This window comes from Bison bison, unplaced genomic scaffold, assembly GCF_000754665.1.
Source record: "Bison bison bison isolate TAMUID 2011002044 unplaced genomic scaffold, Bison_UMD1.0 scf7180017864065, whole genome shotgun sequence".
In the NCBI taxonomy this organism is placed as follows: Eukaryota; Metazoa; Chordata; class Mammalia; order Artiodactyla; family Bovidae; genus Bison; species Bison bison.
The window spans coordinates 2,146,343-2,171,411 of NW_011494637.1; the positions used below are offsets into that span (position 1 = coordinate 2,146,343).

The 25,069-nt window shown below is 38.6% G+C and overlaps 1 protein-coding gene across 1 annotated transcript in view; it reads left to right on the forward strand.

The window, feature by feature from the left end:
* The window catches only part of QKI (QKI, KH domain containing, RNA binding), a 158,983-nt gene that overhangs the window by 120,018 nt on the left and 13,896 nt on the right, over nt 1-25,069 (forward strand). The window contains exons 7-8 of the mRNA XM_010836742.1: nt 752-895; nt 24,521-24,608. Of these exons, the coding sequence (XP_010835044.1) occupies nt 752-895; nt 24,521-24,608 (232 nt within the window). The remainder of the gene's footprint in view (nt 1-751; nt 896-24,520; nt 24,609-25,069) is intronic.

A 25,069-nucleotide genomic window follows, 5' to 3' on the forward strand; every position in this document is an offset into this window, starting at 1 on the left:
TATGCATTTATTTATACCATTTTGATATTCATGTTGATATTGTTTTTAATTATTAAAATTATATTTATGAAATACTTACAAATATATTTGTATATTATCTCTAAAGCTTAAGGCAAGAAGCAGCTCTGAAATGATTATATTTTAGCTGAAAGGAAAGTATGGCCAATCTTTCCTGTAGCTTGACAGTGTTTTTTACCTGGGGATCACTGGGTCATCTGAAGACACAGGGGAAATGAAATGCAGATGTTCTCTGCTAAAACTAGTGTTTATGATGGTATGGTTAAAAGAGTGACTGTACACCTCACCGTTTTTAAAGTAAGGTCTGATAGAACTACAGTTAAAAGTATCGTTACATTTATTCCTTGTTATTATTTTATAATGAAATGGTTCCATAATCATTACTTGAAATGCTTAAAACAAATGGCATTTGTCTACACAATAATGTCTGTTGGTAAAATACTTTTCCTGTTCTTGAATTCAGCCAATGTTACTAAAAGCAGTTGCAACAACATGGGAAAACTGCTGAATTTGAGAATGAAGATGTTGATTCAGTTCCTAAATTTGGCAAGTTACTAGCCACATGGCCTTGACAGGTGACTTGCTTAAATTTACCTCAGTGACCTTTTATTTACTCATAGCAAAACAATGCAAGCATAGCTTAATGATTGCAGCAGGTCATTATTATGGATAGAAAGATGTGCTGTCTCTGTGAAAGAAAAATTTGTAATCGTGTGCATTGTAAATTTTTTAGGAGGAGCAAAATCGAGGCAAGCCTAATTGGGAGCATCTCAATGAAGATTTACATGTACTGATCACTGTGGAAGATGCTCAAAACAGAGCAGAGATCAAACTGAAGAGAGCTGTTGAGGAAGTGAAGAAATTACTGGTACCTGCAGTAAGTAATAATTTCCAAATCTTAGATTTAGGCCCATGATCTTTTTCAGTTAATGTTTTAATTATTGTTTATGTTAATAAAGAATAGGTTATTATTTGTTCAAAATTTTATTTAAGCACAAAATATAAAAATAATTTACAAGTCATTTGCTATAGAATAAGAGACAGACAGTGCTCCATTTCTTAAATAGGAAAGTCTGCTCCCTGTTTATTTTTTGTGAAGTGGAGCAAACCGAATCAGTGGCCTGTTTTTCAAAAGTGTGGTTACCTTTGCATCAGTCTGTTACGGAGTAAAAATGTAGGTCCGTCATCAAGTAGGGCTGATGAAAGCTTTGTCTCTCTTTTAGATCAGTTTCTCATTGCAAACAAGCAGTGAGTGTACACGAAGTCCACACGAGCTAATACTTCTGTTGGGTGATCTGTGTTAGTAGGAGTGCATTACCTGTGTTGCCTATGGATTCCGTGGGCTTCCCAGGTGACACAGTGGTAAAGAACTGACTTATCAATGCAGGAGACACGAGAGACCCGGATTCCATCCCTGGGTCAGATCAGGAAGATCCCCTAGAGTAGGAAATGGCAACCCACTCCAGTGTTCTTGCCTGGGAAATTCCAGTATCCTTGTACCTATATTCCTTGTGATTTGATTCTAATTTTTCTAATTTTGATAATTTGAATGTATTTCCATCAGTTTGCATAACACCACACATAACTTACTGTTCAGAGTTCAAACCTTTTAAATTCAAATTGGGGTTTCAAAACAGCCTTACAGTAAGTTCCTTCCCACCACCCAAGCCCCTCCCTCCCGACCCCCCTTCTCCCAGCAAGCACAGGAACTCAGACAAGCCTTAGCAGTTTTTAATTTCACTGCAAAAGTATTGTAATAGGGGTTTTGAGGTGATCACACTTAATCTGTAGAGTTGTAGTGACTTTACCTGACAGAATTGTTTATGCTGGATAGTACTGTTTTTTTTATTTCAAATGTTTCTTTGATTTGAATAATTAGTTTGTTTTAGTCTCTTTTGTTTCTTCAATCACAAAATAAACCATGCATAACTAGAGAAAAGTCATTTCTTCAGTTACATATAGTGTAACCAGTCTGGCAAGTCTTCATGTGTTACTATGAAATATCTACTAAAGATGATCTTTTTATCATAGGTACAGTTAGTTGTTCAATCTCATTTCCATAAATCTGAACTATACCTCCTTTAGATTCTTGAGATCTTCAATATACTTTTATAAATACAGTGTAACATTTTGTGGAAATCACATCATCTTCATTGACAGATAAGGACTATTGATGAGTGCCCTGATTTTGCTCATCTTTGGGGACAGGTTATCCTTGACAGAAAAGAACTATTGATGTAAATCTGCCTCCACTGTATTTCTTGAAGACAAATTCTTGCCAACCCAGTTAAAATAAATCTCTCTTTTCACTTTTAGTCTTAACCCACTCAATTGATTCTCAGAAATTAGTAAGAGTGATTTTTTTTGTTTGTTTGAAAAAACTGTATAAAGATAATCAATGATTGGACACATCACTCCTCTGGAAGCAGGGTAACCAGTGAGTTACCTTGTCTGGAACTCCTTGTTGTACGCTGAAGAAGTAGTCTTAATTGTAAACAAAGTATAGGTAGTTGAGAAAACTTTAAAAGTCAGAGAAGGAAAATGTTTGTGAAATAATTAATTTTAGGATTTTACTAAGCATATAGATAGAACATTAAGCAGAGGTTTTATAGGAAGATACAATGATAGCCTTCTTATTTTAAGTGGCTCCTGTGAGAAAATTAGTTACTTGAAATTGTTAGGAACTTGTGATTCTTATTTGTGGTTTGTGTTTTTTTAGTTGGGTTAAAAAAACTATAGTTTGTATGCTTCTTACGGAGTTTTACAGTGTGGACTGTTGGTTTTAGCTGAGTATTTAGGCTAGGATGTGTCGGTCATTTCTGTTTATTAGGCCACGTTGCAGTGCGCTGCTGCACGCTTTCCTTTAGTTTTGTTTCTTTAAGCTTCTATGAGAAAGTTACTAATTTAATCTAACCCTTTGATAAAATACTATTTTGTAATTAGACAAATAGCATTTTAATAGATTAATTGTTAATCTTATATATGTAAAACTTAGGCTTTTAGATACGCGTGTTGAACTGGTTTATTGTAATTAGAAAACGCAGATGAAATTTTAGTGCTTGTTTTTTTATTCAGATAATAATTCGCACACTTTTCCTGTGAGCCTTTCAAAATAAATGAGGCTGTTAAATTTCTTGGCTGAACTTACAGTTTTTGCTTAGCATTTACCTAATGTGCTTACACATACACAGTATTTTGGGAAATTGTGATCTCTTATCTTTATATGTTCAAATCACTTTAACATAGATTTGATCCTTACAGAGAACTTGTATATTAATTTACTCATGTTCTGTTATCAGATGTTTTCATTTCCTTTATTCCCACCACACTGATACCGTAATGTGCTATAACTTTCCATTTCTCCCATTCAAGTACCAACCAGGCCCAACCCTGCTTAGCCTCTGAGATCAGACAAGATTGGGCACGTTCAGGGTGGTATGGCTGTAGACTAAATTTCCATTTCTTTTTGCCTTTTTTAACAGAATATCTGAACCTACTTTTAATTAAATTTGGTCTTAGTATCCTCATGTATATATTATGACAATTGATTAATTATTGTACAGGGCCTTGTTAAACATTTTAAGAACCGTGGCTTTTGGTCTAGAATGGGTGGGCTTCCCTGGTGTCTTAGATGGTAAAGAATCTGCCTGCAGTGTGGGGAACCTGGGTTGGGAAGATCCCCTGGAGGAGGGCATGGCAACCCACTCCAGTCTCCTTGCCTGGAGAATCCCATGGACAGAGGAGCTTGGTGGGCTACAGTCCATGGGGTCATAAAGAGTCAGACAGGACTGAGCTCTCTAAGTAGAAACCATTGGCGTGCTTAAGGAGAAGGGAATGACATGATCTGATTAATATTTAGTAAGGATTACTGGTCTGCTCTGTTTAAAACAGAATAAATCACACAATGTGAAAGAAAGGAAGCTCTCATAGGAGTTCACAAATTAAGGCCCGTGGGCCAAAACCAGCCTCCCACTGGGTTTGAATAGCCCATGAGCTTAGCATGGTTTTTACATTTTTTAATGACCAGGGGGAAAAAATCAGAAGAATAATATTTGAAGAAGAATAATACTTCATGAAATGTGAAAATTATATAAAATTCAAATTGCATTGTCTAAGTTTTATTGAAGCACAGCCGTGCTTATGCTTCTTCGTTTACATATTGTCTGTGGCTGCATCTGAGCTCCAGTGGTGAGTTGAGTAAGTGCCACAGAGACCATATGCCCAGAAAAGCCATTTACTGTCTGGTATACTACAGAAAAAGTTTGCCAGTTCCAGGACTCTTGAATTAATTCAGATGAGAGGTGATGATGGGTTGGGTCAGTGTAGCCACAGAAGTGAGTCATGGTCTCATTTCTAAGCATATTTTTAAAGTGAAACTGGCAGGATTTGCTAATGGATCATCTATGGGATGTTAGAAAGCAAGGCGTCAGGCATGATACCAAAATTTTTAGCCTGAACAACTGAAAGGATATAATTGCTGTTACTCTGATGAAGGGTGTGTTAGGAATAGATTTTGAAGAGATTACTTGGAACTCAGTTTTGAATCTGGTAAATTTAAGATGCCAATAGCTATCCAAGTGTAGCTCTTCTAGTATTGTATTCAGATTAACAAATATTTATTCCAGGTTGACTGTATTTTAGAGCTTTAAGGGTATAGAAAGTTATTTAAAGCAGGATGTTTAATGTTTAGGACAGTGGCAGTTCCATAACTATATTTCATAAGGTACTTTTCATAGGTATTCTGGATAAAAGAAAGCCGTAAATATAAGTATTGTGAATCTCTGGTAGAAACCATTTCCAAATTTAATTGACCATCAGAATTTTTTTTCTGAGAGTGTATTCACCATCTAGTGTTATAGAGATACTTGTTTGAGGAATGATCTATAAACTGATGGGTCTGATTTAAATACATAAGAGCAGTCTTTTTAACTCTGAAGCATAGCCATTTTGAAGACATGAAAAAAAGGCTCTTCTTCAGGAACTTTTTCTTTTTTCACACAAATAAAAACTCATTAATTTTAAATGTACAGTTTGACCCTTGACAACTGTGTATATTTACAGCCACTACTACAGTCAAGGTTTCCATTACCCTAAAAAGTTTTCTCTTAGCCCTTTTGCCATCAATTCAGATTACCAAGTTACCATCACAATCAAGTTAGCATCCATCATCTCATATACTCATTGGTTTTTTGTGTATAATCCACTCTTAGCAAATTTCAGGAGTCCAGTGTATTAATTAAATGTAACCACTATACTGTGCCTTAAATCCCCAGAACTTATTCATCTCATAACTGAGAGTTCGTGCCGTTTGATGGACGTCACCTCTTCCCTAGCCCCTGGCAACCAACATTCTGCTCTCTGGTTGTATGAATTTGCCTCTTTTAAATCAGTTCGCTTTTTCTAGATTTCCTTTCTTTGCACTCTCATGCAGCCTGGCTCTTCTGGGTTTCATCCATGCTGTTGCATGTATCAGTGGGTTGTCCTTTTGATTGATAATTAGCATTCCATTGTATACATAAGCCACAGGTTGTTTCTCCTTTCACTTAATTTTTATTTCTGTGAATACAAATGATATGGAGCATCTTTTAATATGCTTCTTGAGAATTCATATATTTTCTTTGATGAAGTATCTTAAGTCTTTCTATCATTCTTCTTGGCTTGTCTTTTTTACTTTTTAGTGTTAAAGCAATTCTTTATGTGTTGAAAATGAATCCTTTATTGGACAAATATTCTAATCTGTGACTTGTATTTTTCTTTTGGTTTTGTGGAAAGGCTTTTATTACAAATCCCATTTCATTCATATTAATAAATATTGAACTTAGTTTATTTCCCTGTTCTTGTATTTTTCAAGAAATTTGTCTTTGTCATCTGAGTTGGTAAATTTTTCATCTTGAAGTTGGTCACAATACTCTATCTTTTTAAGGTCTACTCTGTTCATGTAGGTTGTGTGAGCTATACATGCACACATGTGCACACGTCTAAACTGCCATTTCAGTGCCTTCAAGGAGAACACGCTAGGATACACACACATTATTACAACGAATGGAGGTCTTTATAATCTTTCAGTAATTCAGGGGAAAAATGGGAAAGAAGACTTGAACATTATCTACCACCTTCATCTAAATGGGGCTTCCCTGATAGCTCAGTTGGTAAAGAATCTGCCTGCAATGCAGGAGACCCCAGTTCGATTCCTCGGTCAGGAAAATCCCCTGGAGAAGGGATAGGCTACCCACTCCAGTATTCTTGGGCTTCCCTTGTAGCTCAGCTGGTAGAGAATCTGCCTGCAGTGTGGGAGACCTGGGTTCAGTCCCTGGGTTGGGAAGATCCTCTGGAGGAGAGAGAGCCTATCCACTCCAGTATTCTGGCCTGGACAATTCCATGGACTATATATAGTCCATGGGGTCGCAAAGAGTCAGACATGACTAAGTGACTTTCACTTACTTCACCTAAATGACATTTATAAAACACATAAACAAGTACCGCAGAATACATGTGCTTTTTAAGTGTAAAAGTGATATTCACCAAAACAGACAGTATGATGGAATAGTACAAAAATGCACTCTAATTCAAAGAGAATAAAATCTTAACAGAAAGCATTTTTTGGAAACAGAATTCAGTTACCAGTCAGTCACAATAAGATAAATTTAAAAGTCCCAAATATTGGGAAACATTTCGAAATAACTCATACGTCAAAGAAGAAATCATGAAATAGGAAATACTGTGAAGTGAATGGTAATAAAAATACCACATAATATTTGGGATGCAGTTAAAGCATTATTCAGAGAAAATATTTTTAGCATAAATAAAAGGTCTCAAAAGTATAAAAGAAAGGTCATAAGTCACTAATAGTCCACCTTTAAGAAGCTGTGGAAATAAAAACAAATCAAGTAGAAAGAAGATAAAAAAGCAGAAATCAGTGAAACAGAAAAGGAACAAATAGAGAAAATCAACAAAACCAAAAGCTCACATGTAGCACTAAAAGATGAATAAAACTAAATAAAATTCTAGAGAGGTGATGACTTTGGAGATAGCACAGTCTGTTTTTAAAGTGCAAGTTTTAAACTGAATTGTTAATTTAGTTCTTGACCAAAGGATCAATAATTGAAGTCTGTGGTATCGTTGGCCTCCTTTTCGTGTTATTGGGAAAGAAGGATTAAAAGATCCAGCTGTAATGCACTCGCCCCTTGATAGAGCTGTAACGTGAGAGACCGTCTCTCATGTATGGAGGGTGTTGCTGCTGTTTTTCTGCCTTGCACAACCATTTTAATCTGAATGGGAAATCTGTCTAGGGACCCAGAGTACAGTAATTAGCAGTCTCTTCAGAGTGTCAGAGCAGAATTACCATTGTAACGGTTTAGCTGCAGGATAAAAGGATTGAATTTGGGTCTTCCTGTCTGCCAAACTAAATGAGTTGCCATGGGAATTTTTAAATGTGAGAGGCGTTTACGTAAAACAATTTGGCGGGTTTGAATAAACTCATAAATTACAGGTTTGAAAGGAACCAGTCCTTGCTTCCTCTTATATAGGCAAGACTGTACAGAAGGCTGATAGCTTCTTACATTCTTCATTAGAATAAGCTGATCCATGCTGCCATGTGGATGATCCTGTTATTAAGGCTTGTATTTTCACTAAATACAGTACAGTAAACAAATTTAAGGAAAAATATTTTGTTCCAGATCTCTGGAGAAAAAAGTGAAAATTGTAAACATAAGTTTGTCTTCCTAAGTTAAATATATCTTCAAGTAATGCTATTAAGTGTTTTGTTTTAATAAACATTAATATAAGATTAATTTTTTGCTTAGGGCATATAATAAAGAGGTATCTTTACACTTCTCATATTTGTCACACAAAGATGAACATTTAAAGCTTTTTGGAAATCAGATGAGGTACTCATACTTGTAAATAGGATTATTTAGGTTGCATGTAAATAACTTGCAGAGAGAGCTCTGTCTTTCCCTGTCTCTCCACAGATCTGGGTTTTAGTGTAATGACTTTTTAGTGAGAAAATGTTGCCTTAAACGCCTCAGGTGATGAATATCTCTCTAAGCTTGTTTAACCTCATTCGTCCTCAAGGTATCAGTAATAGTGATAGTTCTTGCATTTGGTGCTTTATATCTGCTCTCCAGAAAAAACATTCAGTGAAATTTAGGTATTTAAAATTTCTAAATGTGAGACTTACTCACAAAATGAATACGTTCCTCTGGGTGATCGGGGGGCATCTGTTAACATTTTCAAGCCACAAGATTATAGTTTTGTAAGGAAAGGGAAAAATTGGTTGCTGTTAAATTACCTTCGTGGCCTGAAATTGTAGATGCAAGTTACACATGATGATTCTTTAATTCAGATGAGAAAGTATAAAATAAATATTTTTAAAGTATAATAAATGAATTTTATAGTTTAATCTTTACTAATATAAATTGTATTAATATATCAGAGTAGTTATCTGAATCTGATTTTGTGTTTCTGAGATTGTTGTTAAACCTTAATTAAACTAGACCCAACTATAAGTAAGACTTTCCGAAAATCTCATTTAAATGTGGAATACAAAGACCATCGTGGAAGTGCTAGAAGTCCTGGAATCACAATGGCATGACATGATACAGGCTGAGTGTAAGGCTCTCTGATGGGAGTCGGTGTATACTTCTTGTTAAATGTGGTGAGAGAGAAAAGTTCTTTCAGGAATGGAAAGGTGCTTTTTTTTTTTTTTTTTTTGCAGAGGGGAACTACTAAATACATTTTAATAGAATTTTACATCAGTTTCCCTGTATGCCCCACCCACAGTGTTAGCTGTGCTGTTTGTTTATTCTGCATTAGACCAGCTACAGGATCGTTGTTCCAGCTAGAGTTTTCACAAATAATTAAAGCACTGTATTTTTGGATAGATAGCAGTCTATCAGTTCAGTTGCTCAGTTGTGTCCAGCTCTCTGCGACCCCACGGACTGCAGCACGCCAGGCCTCCCTGTCCATCACCAACTCCCAGAGGTTGCTCAAACTCATGTCCATTGAATCCGTGATGCCATCCAACCGTCTCATCCTCTGTCATCCCCTTCTGCTCCTGCCTTCAATCTTTCCAAGCATCTGGGTCTCTTCCAAGCAGTCAGTTCTTCTCATCAGGTGGCCAAAGTATTGGAGTTTCAGCTTCAGCATCAGTCCTTCCAAAGAATATTCAGGGCTGATTTCCTTTAGGACTGACTGGATCTCCTTGCAGTCCAAGGGACTCTCAAAAGTCTCCTCCAACACTACAGTTTAAGAGCATCAATTCTTCAGCACTCAGCTTTCTTTATAGTCCAACTGTCACATCCATACATGACTACTGGAGAAACCATAGCTTTGACTAGACAGACCTTTGTTGACAAAGTAATGTCTCTGCTTTTTAATATGCTGTCTAAGTTGGTCATAACTTTTCTTCCAAGGAGTAAGCGTCTTTTAATTTCATGGCTGCAGTAACCATCTGCAGTGATTTTGGAGCCCAGAAAAATAAAGTCTGACACTGTTTCCCCATCTATTTCCCATGAAGTGATGGGACCAGATGCCATGATCTTAGTTTTCTGAATGTTGAGTTTTAAGCCAGCCTTTTCACTCTCTTCTTTCAGTTTCATCAGGAGGCTCTTTAGTAGTTCTTCGCTTTCTGCCATAAGTGTGGTGTTCATCTGCATAACTGAAGTTATTGATATTTCTCCTGACAGTCTTGATTCCAGCTTGTGCTTCATCTAGTCCAGCATTTCTCATGATGTACTCTGCATAGAAGTTAAATAAACAGGGTGACAACATACCTCCTTGACGTACTCCTTTTCCTAATTTAGAACCAATGTGTTGTTGCATATCCAGTTCTAACTGTTGCTTCTTGACCTGCATACAGATTTCTCAGGAGGCAGGTCATACAGTCCGTACATGCAGATTAAATTAAGAAAGCATGACAAAGTGTAGATTTTAAAGACTTCAGTCACTGTCACTGAGGTCTCTTTAATCCCCATCCAGCCTTAATGTTGTCTGGCAATGGGGTCGGGTTTTTTTAAACAGAGGAGCTTTTCCTCAGACTTGAAGCTTCACTTTTAATGAAGCTTCTAGGTGATAATAAAATGTGTCTTATGTACAAGGTCTCATAAATAAAGACTGAAGAAACACCCTCCTTTTTATTCTTAGAAGGATTTGTTGAGGGATAGCTTTTCTAAGTACAGATTCTGTGGGAGTTGACTGTTGAGATAGCTTGTAACTTTTAAAACAAGGGATTCTAGGCTTAGAGTAATAGGGCAGTGTATGTTTACTCTCTAGGAAATATTTTTACAGTTTATATAGGAAGTCCTTCCATTTTAATCTCTTGTTCCATACATCCCTCAGAATTTGCCTGTTGAATCTCCTATGTAACGTTTTACACTTGCTTGAGCCCACTTATTTTTAAATTTTAATGTTTTTATTCCATAATTAAATATGCCACTCACTGGCTGGGATAATGCATTTTAGTTTTGTTATGTTTCCCTATTAAATGTATGATACTCTACACAGATCTCTAAAACTAATATAAAATATATTTTATTAAAGAATTTAAATTATTTAATAGAAAAATAGGTGAGTAATGTCTCAGTATGTCTTTAGTTCAATTATTTTCATACATCCCTTTAATTTGTTTGCATGCCCTTCTGATGGTTGGTAAGTAGCATCATGTTCCTTTTATATAGGTGAAGCGTTTGTAATCCATTCACTCTGTACTAATGTACACTGAAATTGAATTGGCAAAAATGTTAAGAAAACCAAACACCCTGTATTTTATTTAATTGCTCCTTATTTTTTTGATCCTTACAGTCAATTTTTCTTGACAACATTTCAAATGTCTTAGAATTACAGTATTTATAAGTAAAATTCAGGTAGCTACCATTGAGAGATTTAAGAAGTATATTAATGATTCAGTCATAGCTCATGGCTTGAATTGCCTTCTGTATTTTTGATAACTGAATTTTGAAAATTTAATTTCAAAAGTGATACTTTTTAACAACAAGATTTCTCCTTTATGGGAATTTCTCTGAAGCCTATATTTATACTGCAGGGTTATGTAAGTGGATGTGTTTTGTCTATTATTTTCTTAATTTTTAATGCCTTTGTGGAAAAAATAATCTGTAATATACATTAAAATCATTTAAGTATATTAAAATCAAATATAAATTAAACTGACATAGCATGTTTTTTAATTAAACATCTTTATGAATATAGTATCTTCAAATAAGTTAGCAGATTTGTGAATTCACTTACATTGTGATACTGTTTTATGAATTCTGTGAGTGATGACAGTATGCTCTGTTTAAATAAAATTCCTTGATTATTGAATTTAGCACCTGTGGAATTACAACATACTTGTTATAATTTTTTTATATTAAAAGACTCGGTGACTGTCAGAAGCGATTCATTTCACAAACTTATATTGAGAAACTGCTATTTACCAGGCTCAAGACCAGAAAGGTTTAGATTTAGTAATATACATGAGAATAGGACAGAACTAATTAGTTTACCAGTTACCTTTTTGATCACTCAATAGTTCTCAGAAATGTCATGGTCTCACTAAAAGTGAATACTTTTTCAGAGTGATCTCTCCAGTTTGTTCTTGGGCAGTCTCATCAGTAACTGTGTCTCCGAGGACCACTGCCATGGTGATTGTTTTTTATTATGCTTTTGATCTTCAACTCCGGATCACCAGTGTTTTCAACACCTCCCTGTGGATGACGTCTTGGCATCTCAAACATAATGTGTCCAGACCTAAAATCACATCGTTCCCGGTCCTCCTCACACAGTGATTGCTCCATCGTGTTCTCTGTGGATGGCATCAGTTGCCTGGAAGTCAGATGTCCTTCATTTCCCCTCTGCTTACCTGCAGACCTCCTCCTTCCCGTCTGCTTTATCACCAGGTTCTGATCCTGTCTCTTAATAGCACATGACTTTTAGCTTCTCTGCTTTTTCTCCTGGGCTAGATCTCTGGTACTCCCTCAAGTTGCAGCTGAGTTCCCTCTCCCATACCTCTGTGTGACCATGTACACTGGAAAAGCCTGTTTAGGACACTGTTTAGGAAGATGTGTGCATCTTCTGGCATGAAGTGGGGAGTAAATAAATGCAATTCATCTTCATGTTATTTATCCAAAAGAAATAATCCCCAGTCAGGAGAGCAGTTTATAACAGTGTTCTTTATAAAACAGGTTAATGTTGAGCCGTGGGGAACTGTTCAGTCCCACCTGACACACGTACGGTTGGTTTTATCCTCTGACCCTCTCTCACTCCTATTTTTAACCCTCCATCCCCACTGGAATTAGCTCAGTTCAGACATCATTATGTGTTGCTTGGATTAGGAACCTATAATTGCCTCTTAATCTTTATGATCTTGCTGTATTTTTCCAAATATTCTCCTTACTGAAGCTAAAGTGATGCTTCTAAAATAGAAACCTAATCATGACTCTCCTTAGGTTAAAACACTTGAATGACTTCTAATTATTCCAAGGAGTACGTCCAATTGCTTGAGCATGACTTGCAAACTGTTATTAACCTTACCAGCTTCATTATTTATTTCATACTCTTGATTCTAAATTTTTGAACATGTTCTTTTTTTCAGAACCAACTTCATTCTTCCTCCTCTTTAACTCTTTAACTCTTACTCATCCTTTGAGTCTCACATTGTGTATTGATGCCCCAAAGCCTTCCCTCCCCTGTTCATCACCAACCCAAATTTAGTTCAACACTCTTGCACTGTGTTTCTGGAAAGTCCTTATTGTCACTTTGTTTTAATTGCTTAATTTTATGTTTCCGGCTCCTTTCCCGACTCCTCCAACCCCACCCCCACCACCAGTTTTCTCGAGGGCAAACTATTTGTTAGGTAAGAACTATCCAAGAGATAGTGTTTCAGTAAACATTTATATAACGAATATAATTTTATTTTAGAATTTCAGGAACTATAATATAAAAAATTTTGGTGGAATATTTCATAAAAATAGTAGGATATAAAATTGAATAGCAAATATGAAAGGAAAAATTCCATTCATAGTGAAACCTACATAGGAATAATGATGTTTTCATATAGTAGTAGATTATGGATAATTTTAAATTATAATTTTAAAGCAATATAGAAGCACCTAGATTTTGTTTGAGTTTTTGCAACTCCATGGGCCGTAGCCTGCCAGGCTCCTTTGTCCATGGAATTCTCCAGGCAGGAATACTGGAGTGGATTGTTGTTCCCTTCTCCAGGGGATCTTCCTGACCCAGGGATCGAACCCAGGTCTGCTGCATTGCAGGCAGATTCTTTACTGCAGAGCCACCAGGGAAGCCCAAATTTGAAAAGACAATAATACTTGAGTCAATTTGTTCCTAAGTCTCGATCATTTCAGTGTTTTCTGCATACAGTTCTTGGGCATATCCTAGTAAATAATGATCCTGCTTAAGATATTACTGTTTTTGCCTTCCTTGGTGGAACATCATTGGTACTTTTTTCAAAATAAATCAGTTTAGTGTGTATGGAAAGCAATCTATGAGGCAGATGGATGCCTTTCTTCCCTTTTTGTTTTTGTTTTGTTTTGCTTTTGTATGCTCCATGAGGCATGTAGGATCTTAGTTCCCAGACCAGGAATGGAACTTGTGCCCCCTGCAATGGAAGCACAGAGTCCTGACCACCAGACTGGGAGGGAAGTTGGTGCCCCCCTTCCTTGATAAACTCATCAGGTATCATAGGGAATTCCTTGGCAACCTGAGCAGACCTGTTCCCTTCCAGGTCTCCTGTTGATACTACAGTACAGTTCAGTCACTCAGTCATATCCTACTCTTTGCTACCCCATGGATTGCAGCAACGCCAGGTTTCCCTGTCCATCACCAACTCCCGGAGCTTGCTCAAACTCATGTCCATTGAGTCAGTGATGCCATCCAACCATCTCATTCTCTGTTGTCCCCTTCTCCCGCCTTCAGTCTTTCCCAGCGTCAGGGTCTTTTCCAGTGAGTCAGTTCTTCACATCAGGTGGCCAAAGTATTGGAGTTTCAGCTTCAGCATCCATCCTTCCAGTGAATATTCAGGCTGATTTCCTTTAGGATTAACTGGTTTGATCTCCTTGCAGTCCAGGGGACTCTCAAGAGTCTTCTCGGTATGTACGGTTTAAACATTCATCCAAGCCTTGGGGCTTCCCAGATGCTGATAGTGATAGAGAACCCCCCTGCCAGTGCAGCAGATGCACGAGATGCAGGTTCGATCTCTGAGGTGGGAAGATTCCCGGGAGTAGGAAATGTTAGCCCACTCCGTATTCTTGTCTGGAAAATTCCATGGACAGAGGAGCCAGGCAGGCTGCAGTTCCTGGGGTCACAGAGAGTCGGACAGGACTGAGCGACTGACAGCATCAGGTCACAGCACACAGCTGTCATCTGCAACTTACAGGAAGATCTGTGCTCTTTGAAGAAAATAACTCCTGGGTTCTTATAACGCTTTTCAGCATTTATCATTTTTTTCCACTACTTTCCAGTTTTGTTTCTGTTAGTAATTTTGTGTTACTAATTTATGGGTTCATTATTGGATATGGTGTGATTCTTACTATTCATAAAACACCTTAGAATAGCAGCCAAGCCCAAAATGGAAGAGCCCAAACCCAAAATGACTGTGCATAATCAGCTTGCTTAAGCAGAGTGGATTTATTGTTGTTCAATCACTAAGTCGTGTCCAACTCTTTGTGACCCCTTGGACCACAGCATGCTAGACTTCCCTGTCCTTCACCATCTCTTAGAGTTTGCTCAACTCTTGTCCGTTGTATCAATGATGCCATCCAAACATCTCATCCTGTCACCCTCTTCTCCTTTACCTTCAGTCTTTTGCAGCATCAGAGTCTTTTCCAGTGAGTTGGCTCTTTGCATCAGATGGCCAAACTGTTGGAGCTTCAGCTTCAGCATCAATCTTTCCAGTGAATATTAAGGGTTCATTTCCTTTAGGGTTGACTGATTTAATCTCATGCTGTCCAAGGGACTCTCCAACACTGCAGTTCTTCAGCAGTAGCCCTTATTTATGGTCCAGCTGTGTACATGACAATGACTGTAGCCATGAAGTCAAGACACTTGCTCCTTGAAAGAAAAGCTATGACCAACCTAGACAGCATATTAAAAAGCAGAGATGTAACTTTGCCAACAAAGGTCTGTCTAGTCAAAGCTGTGGTTTTTCCAGTATGTACGGATGTGAGAGTTGGACCCTTAAGAAAGCTGAGCATGGAAAAATTGATGCTTTTGAATTGTGGTGTTGGAGAAGACTCTTGAGAGTCCTTTGGACTGCAGGGTAATCAAAACCAGTCCATCCTAAAGGAAATGAGTCCTGGTATTCGTCGGAAGGACAAATGCTGATGCTGAAGCTCCACTGATGCTAAGAACTGACTCATTGGAAAAGACCCTGATGCTGGGAAAGATTGAAGGCAGGAGGAGAAGGGGATGACAGAGGATGAGATGGTTGGATGGCATCACTGACTGGATGGACATGAGTTTGAGGAAGCTCCAGGAGTTGGTGATGGACAGGGAGGCCTGGTGTGCTACAGTCTATGGGGTCACAAAGAGTTGGACGCAACTGAACTGAACTGTACATGACTACTAAAAAACCATAGCTTTGATTATATAGACCTTTGTCGTCACAGTGATGTCTCTGCTTTTTAACATGCTATCTAGGTTTGTCATCACTTTTCTTCCAAGGAGCAAGCACCTTTTAATTTCATGGCTGCAGTCACCATCCTCAGTGATTTTGGAGCCCAAGTGACTAAAATCTGTCACTGTTTCCACTTTTTCCCCATCTATTTGCCCTTAAGCAATGGGACCAGATGCCATGATCTTAGTTTTATGAATGTTGAGTTTTAAGCCAGCTTTTCACTCTCCTGTTTCACCTTCATTAGGAGGCTATTTAGTTCCTCTTTGCTTTCTGCCACTAGAATGGTTATCAGCTGCATATCTGAAGTGGTTGATATCTCCTGGCAATCTTCATCCAGCCCGGCATTTCACATGATGTACTCTGCATATAAGTTGAATAAACAGGGTGACAGTATGCAGCCTTGATAAGCTCCTTTCTCAGTTTTGAACCAATTTGTTTTTCCATGTCCTGTCCTAACTGTTACTTTTTTGACCTGCATACAGGTTTCTCAGGAGACAGGTGAGGTGGTCTAGTATTACCATCTCTGTAAGAATTTTCCAGTTTGTTGTGATCCACACACAAAGGCTTTCATGTAGTCAATGAAGCTGAAGTAGATGTTTCTCTAGAATCCCCTTGATTTTTCCTGATTTATCTCATGCCTACTTTAAAATGAGGTTTTTAGATTGCTTTATAAGTTTCCACTTAGGAGTAGAGTATTTGCAAATTACTTCAGAAGTGAAGTATTTTTAATTCCCAGAGGAATGTGTTGTTTCCAAGTTTTTATTTTTTATTATTTGAATCTTCAGGTGTGACTAAAGCAAACCCTGCTTCCTCGCTTTCGTTGGATGGCTAAGTGTAAGAAGTATTTTACACTCAGAGTAAGAGTGCTTTATCTACATAGTTCTTATCTTTTGTTTAATTTTACCCTAAAGTGCAGCCAGTGAAAGAGATAACAGCTGTCTTATATACCTTTAATTAAGTAATTAAGAGGATTAAGCCAGATAACAAAGGTTAAATTCTCTGTAAACACTTAAAATAGAAAAGGTTACTCAAATTTCAGGGGAAACAAATCTTCAAAAAATGAACTAACTATTCTTTTCTGACCAAGGAAAACTGTTCAGTGTCTCCATGATCTGAAACAGTTACAGTGCACACGGCACCCTGATCTGCCCGCCTGTGCTGCTGTCGTGCCCCCGGGAGGTCAGGCGGCCGCCTGGCGTTTGAGGAGACTCACTGTCTCTCTGCTGTCCTGCTCTGCTTTCCTCGGGCCTTGAGTTCGCTCAGAGTTCTAGTCAACTGTGTGTAATGAAGGTGTACCTTATGAAGCAACCAAAGGAAAAACATTAAGGTGGGAATCAACCAAAATTAAGGACCTCACCGTAATGACTATATCCAAAAGTACTCAGTGTTTTGAATATAAGGGAAACTGGTAGTGGTGACCTCAGGTTGCTCTAAGGACCATGTGGCTTTCTGCATCTGCTCTCATTGAGGTCATTAGACTCTGCTTGATAACTCAGAAATAGGATGAATATCTCCTAGTAAAAAATGGGTTACTTGAAAGAATTCCTGTAGATGATTAAAACTGAGTGGCAGGTTTTGTCACCGTACCGCTGTGTGTATTTTAAGCAGTCTGTAGCCATCGTTGGATCCTTACAGAAGTTTGTGATCCTTGCCCACGCTGTCCACCTGGTCTCCATTACACTCTTGTGTTAGCTTCTGTCACAGAATAGTGTTTCCCGCTTCTTCTGTATACCTCTCACAACAAACAGGTTTTCAGAGCGCGGTTTTCAGGTTCCCACTCCTTGCCTTCTGCTATCGAATGAGGCTCTCCTAAGCTCACAGTTTGCAGCCATCCTTCTACAGCACCGACCATATAGTTTGATAAAGTCCACCTAAAATACAGTCAATTTAGGGTTTGGGGTTTTTTTTTTTTTTTTTTTCCCTATAAAGGTGTGGCTCTACTGATACTAGTATGCCGCCTGAGTTTCGGGTCATAGAAATCTTTCAAAAGGTTGTCATTTATGTTAAGCTTACTATAAAAAGTAATATTTCAAATTATACAGTATTTGATATAGAAAGGAATAAGTGCTTTCTAATGAGACCTGGCTCTTCTGAGGTTGTCAGAACTTTTAGATGAATCTATAGCTTGTCAAAAAAAGACAATGTATTATCCCAAAAGTATTTGTTAGTCTTATATAATAGTTTATGGAGCTTTGTGTATATGTCTTTGACAGTGAGTGTTTGAGTGCTTTAAGCCTTAAAATGAAATAAAATGCCTCATGCTCTCTCAGTGTCTTACTTTGCTTTATCAGTGTTAAGTTGTTGCTGCTAAACCAGGGATTGTGCTTAAATGGGAGAATGTGTAATAAATGGGAAATAGTAAAATATATGCTAGGGTTTTTCCCCCCTTAACTGTGTCTCTAACATTCTGACCCACAAATTTTTCAGAGGAACAGTCTTTTTTTGCCCTTATTTGAACTAAGGGCTTGCTTTGTAAAAGACAATCAGGCTGTATTACCCAGGCGAACTCTTTCTGATACTGAGTTTCTGTTACGATTCTGGAAATCCCTCTAATGTGCTTCAGTTCGTGAACATCATTCTTTTGGTGTGTTGGGCTGGTTAGCAGAGTATCTGCATCCTAGCAGGTACTCAGTTGCCTCTGTTAATGCCTCTCTCCATTCCAAGGACATGGAATTAGCGAGCCTTAAAATAATCTAAAGAAATAGCAGATCATCTGCTTAAATTTTTGACACAAAATAAAGTTGGTGACATAAAAAGGAAAGGAAGCTGATGTGACCACAAGTATCAGACGGGGAAATTCAGGTTCTGTGAAGTAGTGCTGCAGAGCCTCCTCTTCAATCAGGAAAACAGAGACCACACTAGATCTTTCAACAGAGAGGATAAAGTAATTTGTTAAATGGGTGTTGAAGACTAAAACAGGAGAGAGGAGACGGAGTGTAATACAGTTTTAGGAGCTCTAGGAATTGACTATTATCCCAGGACTGGGAGATAAAAGAGAGAGAATGGTGCTGTTATCGCCATATTACCATCACAGAAGTGGAGAGAGTTCTGTGCAGAGGCAGGATCTCTGACAGAGCTGCGCCTTGGCTGACACAGAAGCTCAGCAGCTCACAAGAGTGCGCACACTGGTTGTGCCTGAGGGGTGGGGCTACTCCGTGAGGCTGATTCTACAAGTGCTGGGGAAGAACTCCGGAGCCTGGGCGGAGCTGCCCTGACGAGGTGCACGGCTGAGAGCAGCAGGCACAGGAGGGGCGCCCCTTCTGCCCTCAGCCAGCACTTCGGTCTCCCTTCGATGCCGCTTGGTGTGTCTCATTTGTGGGCGCCTAACTCACCAGCTGGCCTGGAAGACAGAACTATGTAGAGTCCTAAACCCAGCCTTTGGAAGCGTATAGCAGGCCAGCTTGAAATTTAATAGTTTCTATATCATCTTGGAGAAAAATACTGTGAAAATGGAGTGGGAGGTAATTTTTCTGCTAGCTCTTTATATGCTAAGTTAGGAAGTAGACCTCAGATTTGTATTAGCCATCTCCTTGGCATCTCCACTGGGGTGTTAAAGCATTTCAAGCTTCGTATTTCCAAACAGAACTTTTGATCCATATCCCTTCGCCTTTAAACCTGAATGTCATTCTTCAACGTCGCCTTTTCCCTCCTCCACCCTGTCCAGTCAGTCATCGAGTCCTGTCGGTTTAACTCACTTCTCTGTCAGGGTTGGTACCTGCCCCCAGCCCCGCCCACCGCCCAGTTCTTCTGTCCCCTGGACTGGGTTAAAGCTGACGGCTGGGTCTCTAATCATACTTGAGCCCCAAACCGTCCATTCACAAAATACCAAAGCAAGCCTTTCCGGCCCTGGTACATCACTGCCCTGTGTAAAGCCCTCTATTTAAATTTAAGTTAGGTTCTTCGTCAGACTTTTTAGCTGACAGAAGCAGATGCAGGTAATGATTGGTATTAGTTCTTTATAAACTTTGTCACTCGTTCTCTTTATTACTTGTTCAGCCCTGTTCTCCTAGTGAATAAAGTTATGTACTTTTCATTTAATGCTTGGAAAACCTTTTCAACTCATTATTTCAAATTTATAGAAAAGAATCAATTTTTAAAAATGTATTGAGAAGGTTCATATTTGTGAGGCATTGCAGGCTAAAAGAAGACTGGTTTATTGGCTGTTCGTTGATTCACAGCTACAAGTCATGAGATTTCCTAAAAAAAAATGAAAAAACAGAAGAGATACCTCCTTCTTCATGGCTGTATGTGATTGATTACCCCAAAAGGAGTAGCATGAATTTAGAAATGTTTAGGAAAGGCTGAACTCTGGAGAGGCCAGTGATCTGCCTGGGCTGCAAGAAGAGGCACGCAGCATGCTTCTGGACCAGGCCTCCTCTCGCTTAGAGGCGGAAAAGCTCGGAGTATATTCCAGGAGACAGTGGACAGACGATTTCTACCAGTGCAAAACATTTGCAGAAAGGCCTGCCTTTAGAAGTTACTCAGCGCCTTGAATGCTAAGCTAGAAAGTTCGGGCTTTTATTACAGGCAGTAGTTCAAATTATTGGGCTAGTTGACATTTCAGTTGGAAATATTCATATATTTGTTTTAGCTCTCTGTTATAATTAATTACATTACGTTCATTTTTCTTATGTGAATTCTTTGATGAATTCAAAAGATACTTGCACTTGAAGTCACCATAAATTACATTGCAGAAGGTATAATGAGGACTTTGGATCAGATACTCTGGTTGAAAGCCAGTTTGGCATTGTGGCATTTGGTAAGCTACCTAACCTTTCTGAGCTTTGGGGATAATGAAGTACCAGTGCCATAGATCTGTTATGAAACATAAATGCTTAGATGATGAGGATTTAATATCTAATTCTAATAAGGTAGAATAGTGTATAAATTGTTCTATTTTAAAATGTTACTCTGATCTAATACTAACCATGAACTATTTCTAGCACTTTAACACAGCTGTTATATATAGCTGATAACATAGCTGTATGTTAAGTAATATATGCATGTTATATATATTTGTATAGACCCATAATTTGTCATCCTTAATTGCAGAACCCAAAAAGTTCAGAGAAGTATGTTTATAGTCTGTTTTTATCCCACTGAGTTCAAGTAATCTTTATATAATGTCTTCCATGCAAAATACATTTACCCCATGACCCAGCAATTCCACTTCTAGGTAATTATCCAGGAGAATTGAAAACTTAAGTTTACCCAAAAAAGCCTTGTACAAGAATTTTCATAGCAGCTTTATTCACTGTACCCCCAAAACTAGAGTACCCAAATATCCAGTCATGTCTTGAGACACAGAGCATCATGTTCTGTGAGTGCAGAGTGGGTGGGAGTGCTGAGGATGCAAGAGAGGCTGATTCTGCACTGTTGTGCCAGGAGACGTTGGGGTGGCCTGTCCCCCGTGACGTGACGCAGTGTGTACCGTGATTTGTCCCTTGTGTCAGCGGCCTCCGGTGACTGTCACCAGGGTGCGCGTCGCTGACACTACCCAGTGCACGCGGGGCTGCATGGGTTCTTATCCTCCTCTGCTGACGTCCCTAGATGGATTTTTTTGTTTCCTACACCCTGTGAATTGTGCCTGCACATGCCCTACACATGCACACGTGTATTTCTTCCATCATCTTTTTCTTTGTCTTTCTCCCAAGTTTGACACTGCATCACCAGCTAATGAGTATGGTTATACTGTTACCCAAAAGAAACTGTTCAGTGAAAACATATGTTCAAGCACCTCTTCTTTGTACAGCGCTGTGTGTGAGGCATTTTGACTCTTCATTTCTTTCATCTTTATTTCTGCTTAATTTTCAGACATTTTCAAATATGTAGCACTTTTTCACTCTGAAAGATGACTGAAGGTATACTTAACTGTCTTTCTTTCTATTTAAATAAGGTATAGTTTATCTACTTCTTTTAGTATTCTGTTGCTGTTGTTCAGTCACTCAGTTATGTCCCACTCTTTGCGACCCCATACCAGGCTTCCCTGTCCATCACCAACTCCTGGAGCTTGCTCATAGTCATGTCCATTGAGTCATGTCCCTCCAACCATCTCGTCCTCTGTCACCCCCTTCTCCTCCTGCCCTCAATCTTTCCCAGGGTCTTTTCCAGTGAGTTGGCTCTTCACATCAGGGTCTAAAGTATTGGAGCTTCAGCTTCAGCATCACTCCTTCCATTGAATATTCAAGGTTTACTTCCGTTAGGATGGACTGGTTTGGTTTCCTTGCTGTCCGGGGGGCTCTCAACAGTCTTCTTCAGCACCACAGTTTGAAAGCATCAATTCTTTGACACTCACTCTTCTTAATGGTCCAACTCTCATATCTGTACATGCCTACTGGAAAAATCATAGATTTGGCTGTATAGACCTTTGTTGGCAAAGTGAAGTCTCTGCTTTTGAATACACTGTCTAGATTTACCATAGCTTTTCTTCCAAGGAGCGAGTGTCTTTTAATTAGGTTTAAATTGGAAACAACTTAAGTTTTAATTTTCAGTATTGTTAGCTTTCAGTGGACAATTTAAAGGAGTTTTATCATAGTATATTTCTAATTCTTCTCTTCCAGTGATAATGCTTACTATTTTTCTTTAGCACGTAATTGTTGTATCTTTCAAGTAAATCATATTACTACTTTTTTTTATCTGTTCACCTTCATAGGAATCAGGAAGAGTAGTTCCACAGAGTGCAAGTATCTTCTTCACTTTCTATAACTGCAAGTAGGTTTCTGAAAAGTCATCAGTGGCACACTAAACGTTGTTCATGCTGTTTTCACTTATCTTAAGAAACGTTTTTTGTAGTTTGTTAAAAGTCCCCTTAGCAGTTCTTTTTGTTACAAATTATGGTACCCTATTTGCTGTTACAGTGCCAGGGAAGAGTTTTGTATAATAGGAAAGGGCTGAGAAGCTTGTTACCTGCTCCTTTCTTGACTCAAGAAGGACCAACGTTACATCAGAAAAACGTATCATTGGGTTTCTTTCATTTTAAAATGTTAAGTCCTGGGAGTATAATGTGTAAAATATGTGAGCAGCACATAGTTCTGTTTCTACCACTTCTTCATGGGTGAACCTCATTTTTCTGTGGCTTAAGTTCATTCTGTAGGATTTAAACATTTGAGATTTCTAAATAAAGTTAAAGATATCTCATAGTGATCATTTAAAAATAACTCCTAGCAAATGACTTGGGGAGATGAGGTGGACCAGGAAGATAGGCAGTGATAAATGAGAACTAGGCTTCGCACTCAGGGAGCTCGCTCGTTTCTTGGTAGTTGTGGTGTACAACAAACTTTAACTCAAAGCAGAAACATATGCTCTAGGGGTGACCCTCTAAGAAGGTAGCATTTAGATTGAAGTCTGCAAGGATAAAGTAGGATTTGAGAAGAGGGATGAGGGGTAGCGTGGAGTGCAGAGAAGCAGTCAAGATGGAGGCAATAGGAGGAGGCACAGAGATGAATAACAGGAAGTGATTTGGCTTGATTTATGCCATAAGATAACAGATAGTAGGAGATTCATTGATTTAACTTGAGAAGATTTTTGGGATCAGACCAAAAGTAGCTTAAATGTATTATTATTATTTTTTTTTTAGCTAGTAAGAGACTACAAGGGTTTTAAGACATGAGCCTGTCAAGAAACATTAAGATGGAAGTTGTGATTTGGGCAGTTAACTGGCCATTAGGCATAGATTGATTGGAGAACAGATACTCTTAACACATTATAGTAGTTGTGGTAATAAACCATTAATGCCAAGACAAGAGTGACAGCAGTAAATGAGGAGGGTGGGGCAAGGCCAGGGTTAAGGAGATGGCCTAACAGTTTGATGTCAGAGACATCCCTGGTTTTTGCCTGGTGTATACTTGTTAATATTAGTAGTGCTGCTTTTCGCTGTGAAGTTTTACATGGCTTGGACAGTGTATCAGATGATCTTAAAGACTGATTTGCTTTAGAATTGATAGCATTTGCTAATTGAGGGGAGAAAGGGATTTTGGGATAAGAAACCAGAATGTAGACCAGATTTTTAGAAATTCTTATGTTTATGATTTTGTTAAATTTTCCTCTTTGGGAGAATTAAAATTTCCTTACCTGAATACCACAGTTGAATCTTACATGTTTAAAATCCCAGTTTATTTTTGTTTTTTGTCTTTTAATGAAAATTTAGACTCTTTAAAATGGTAGATACTGTAGAGACTATACTATATTTAATTTACCTAACATTTTCATTGATTCCATTTAAAAGTAAAACTTTTTAAGTGATTGTTAATACGTCAGTGTAGCTTACATAGTGAAGTCACTCAGTCGTGTCCGACTCTTTGTGACCCCATGGACTCTAGCCTACCAGGCTCCTCCGTCCATGGGATTCTCCAGGCAAGAATACTGGAATGGGTTGCCATTTCCTTCTCCAGGGTATCTGCCCGACCCAGGGATCGAACCCAGGTCTCCCGCATTGCAGGCAGATGCTTTAACCTCTGAGCCACCAGGGAAGCCTACGTAAGAAGAGTCCAAATAGAAACGGAGCTGGTGGCAGTTGAGAGCATCTTGTGTGTGAATGTCCCGTTACTGAGTGGCTTCAGCATGCAGCACCTTTTGTTTCCCCTGGAGGGGGAAATGGCACCCACTCCAGCGTTCTTGCCTGGGGGATCCCATGGACAGGGGAGCCTGGTGGGCGACAGTCCATGGGGTCGCCAAGAGTTGGACATGACTGAGTGACTGAGCACGCACGCACTCACTCACTCACTCACTCACCTTTTGTGTCCTGGATCTTTTTTCCCTGGTTGAAACCAGTGGCTATAGTGACGTGACACCTGTTCTAAGGTTTTGGCACAGATACGGCTGTAATGTGTACGGACCGTTTCAGGTGCTTAGTGCTCTTGTCTTCTCTCCGTATAGGCAGAGGGAGAAGACAGCCTGAAGAAGATGCAGCTGATGGAGCTTGCGATTCTCAACGGCACCTACAGAGACGCCAACATTAAATCACGTAAGAGCAGAGCACAGCCGTCTCAGCCGTTGTGTCCGCAGACCCCTCTTCTTTTGGCAGCACAATACACGGACAGTTAAAGTGAAGAGCTGAAACAACTGTCACTTGATATGGGGCTCACTGTTCCATTTTTATACTGTTTTCAAGAATGAGGGCACTCTTGATTTTATTTTACACCAGCATGCCTAAGTTTTGAGTTCATAAGCTTTTTCTTTTATTCTTTTGTTGAAATTTCAGCTTTTGAATTCAAGAGTTTCAAAAAAAGTTTTGTTAACTACAGATTTAAGACTTCTAGTTTATTTTGTTACATTTATGCAAAGGAGAAGTGTTTTCTAAAAACTAAAAGCTAATTTGGAATATATATGAATGCAGTGATTCTTCTGTTGAATTCTGTTCTTTCACCTCGCTTGCATGGTTTTCCTCCAGTATTTTTTTTCTCTATTGATTTCATACATGAGTTC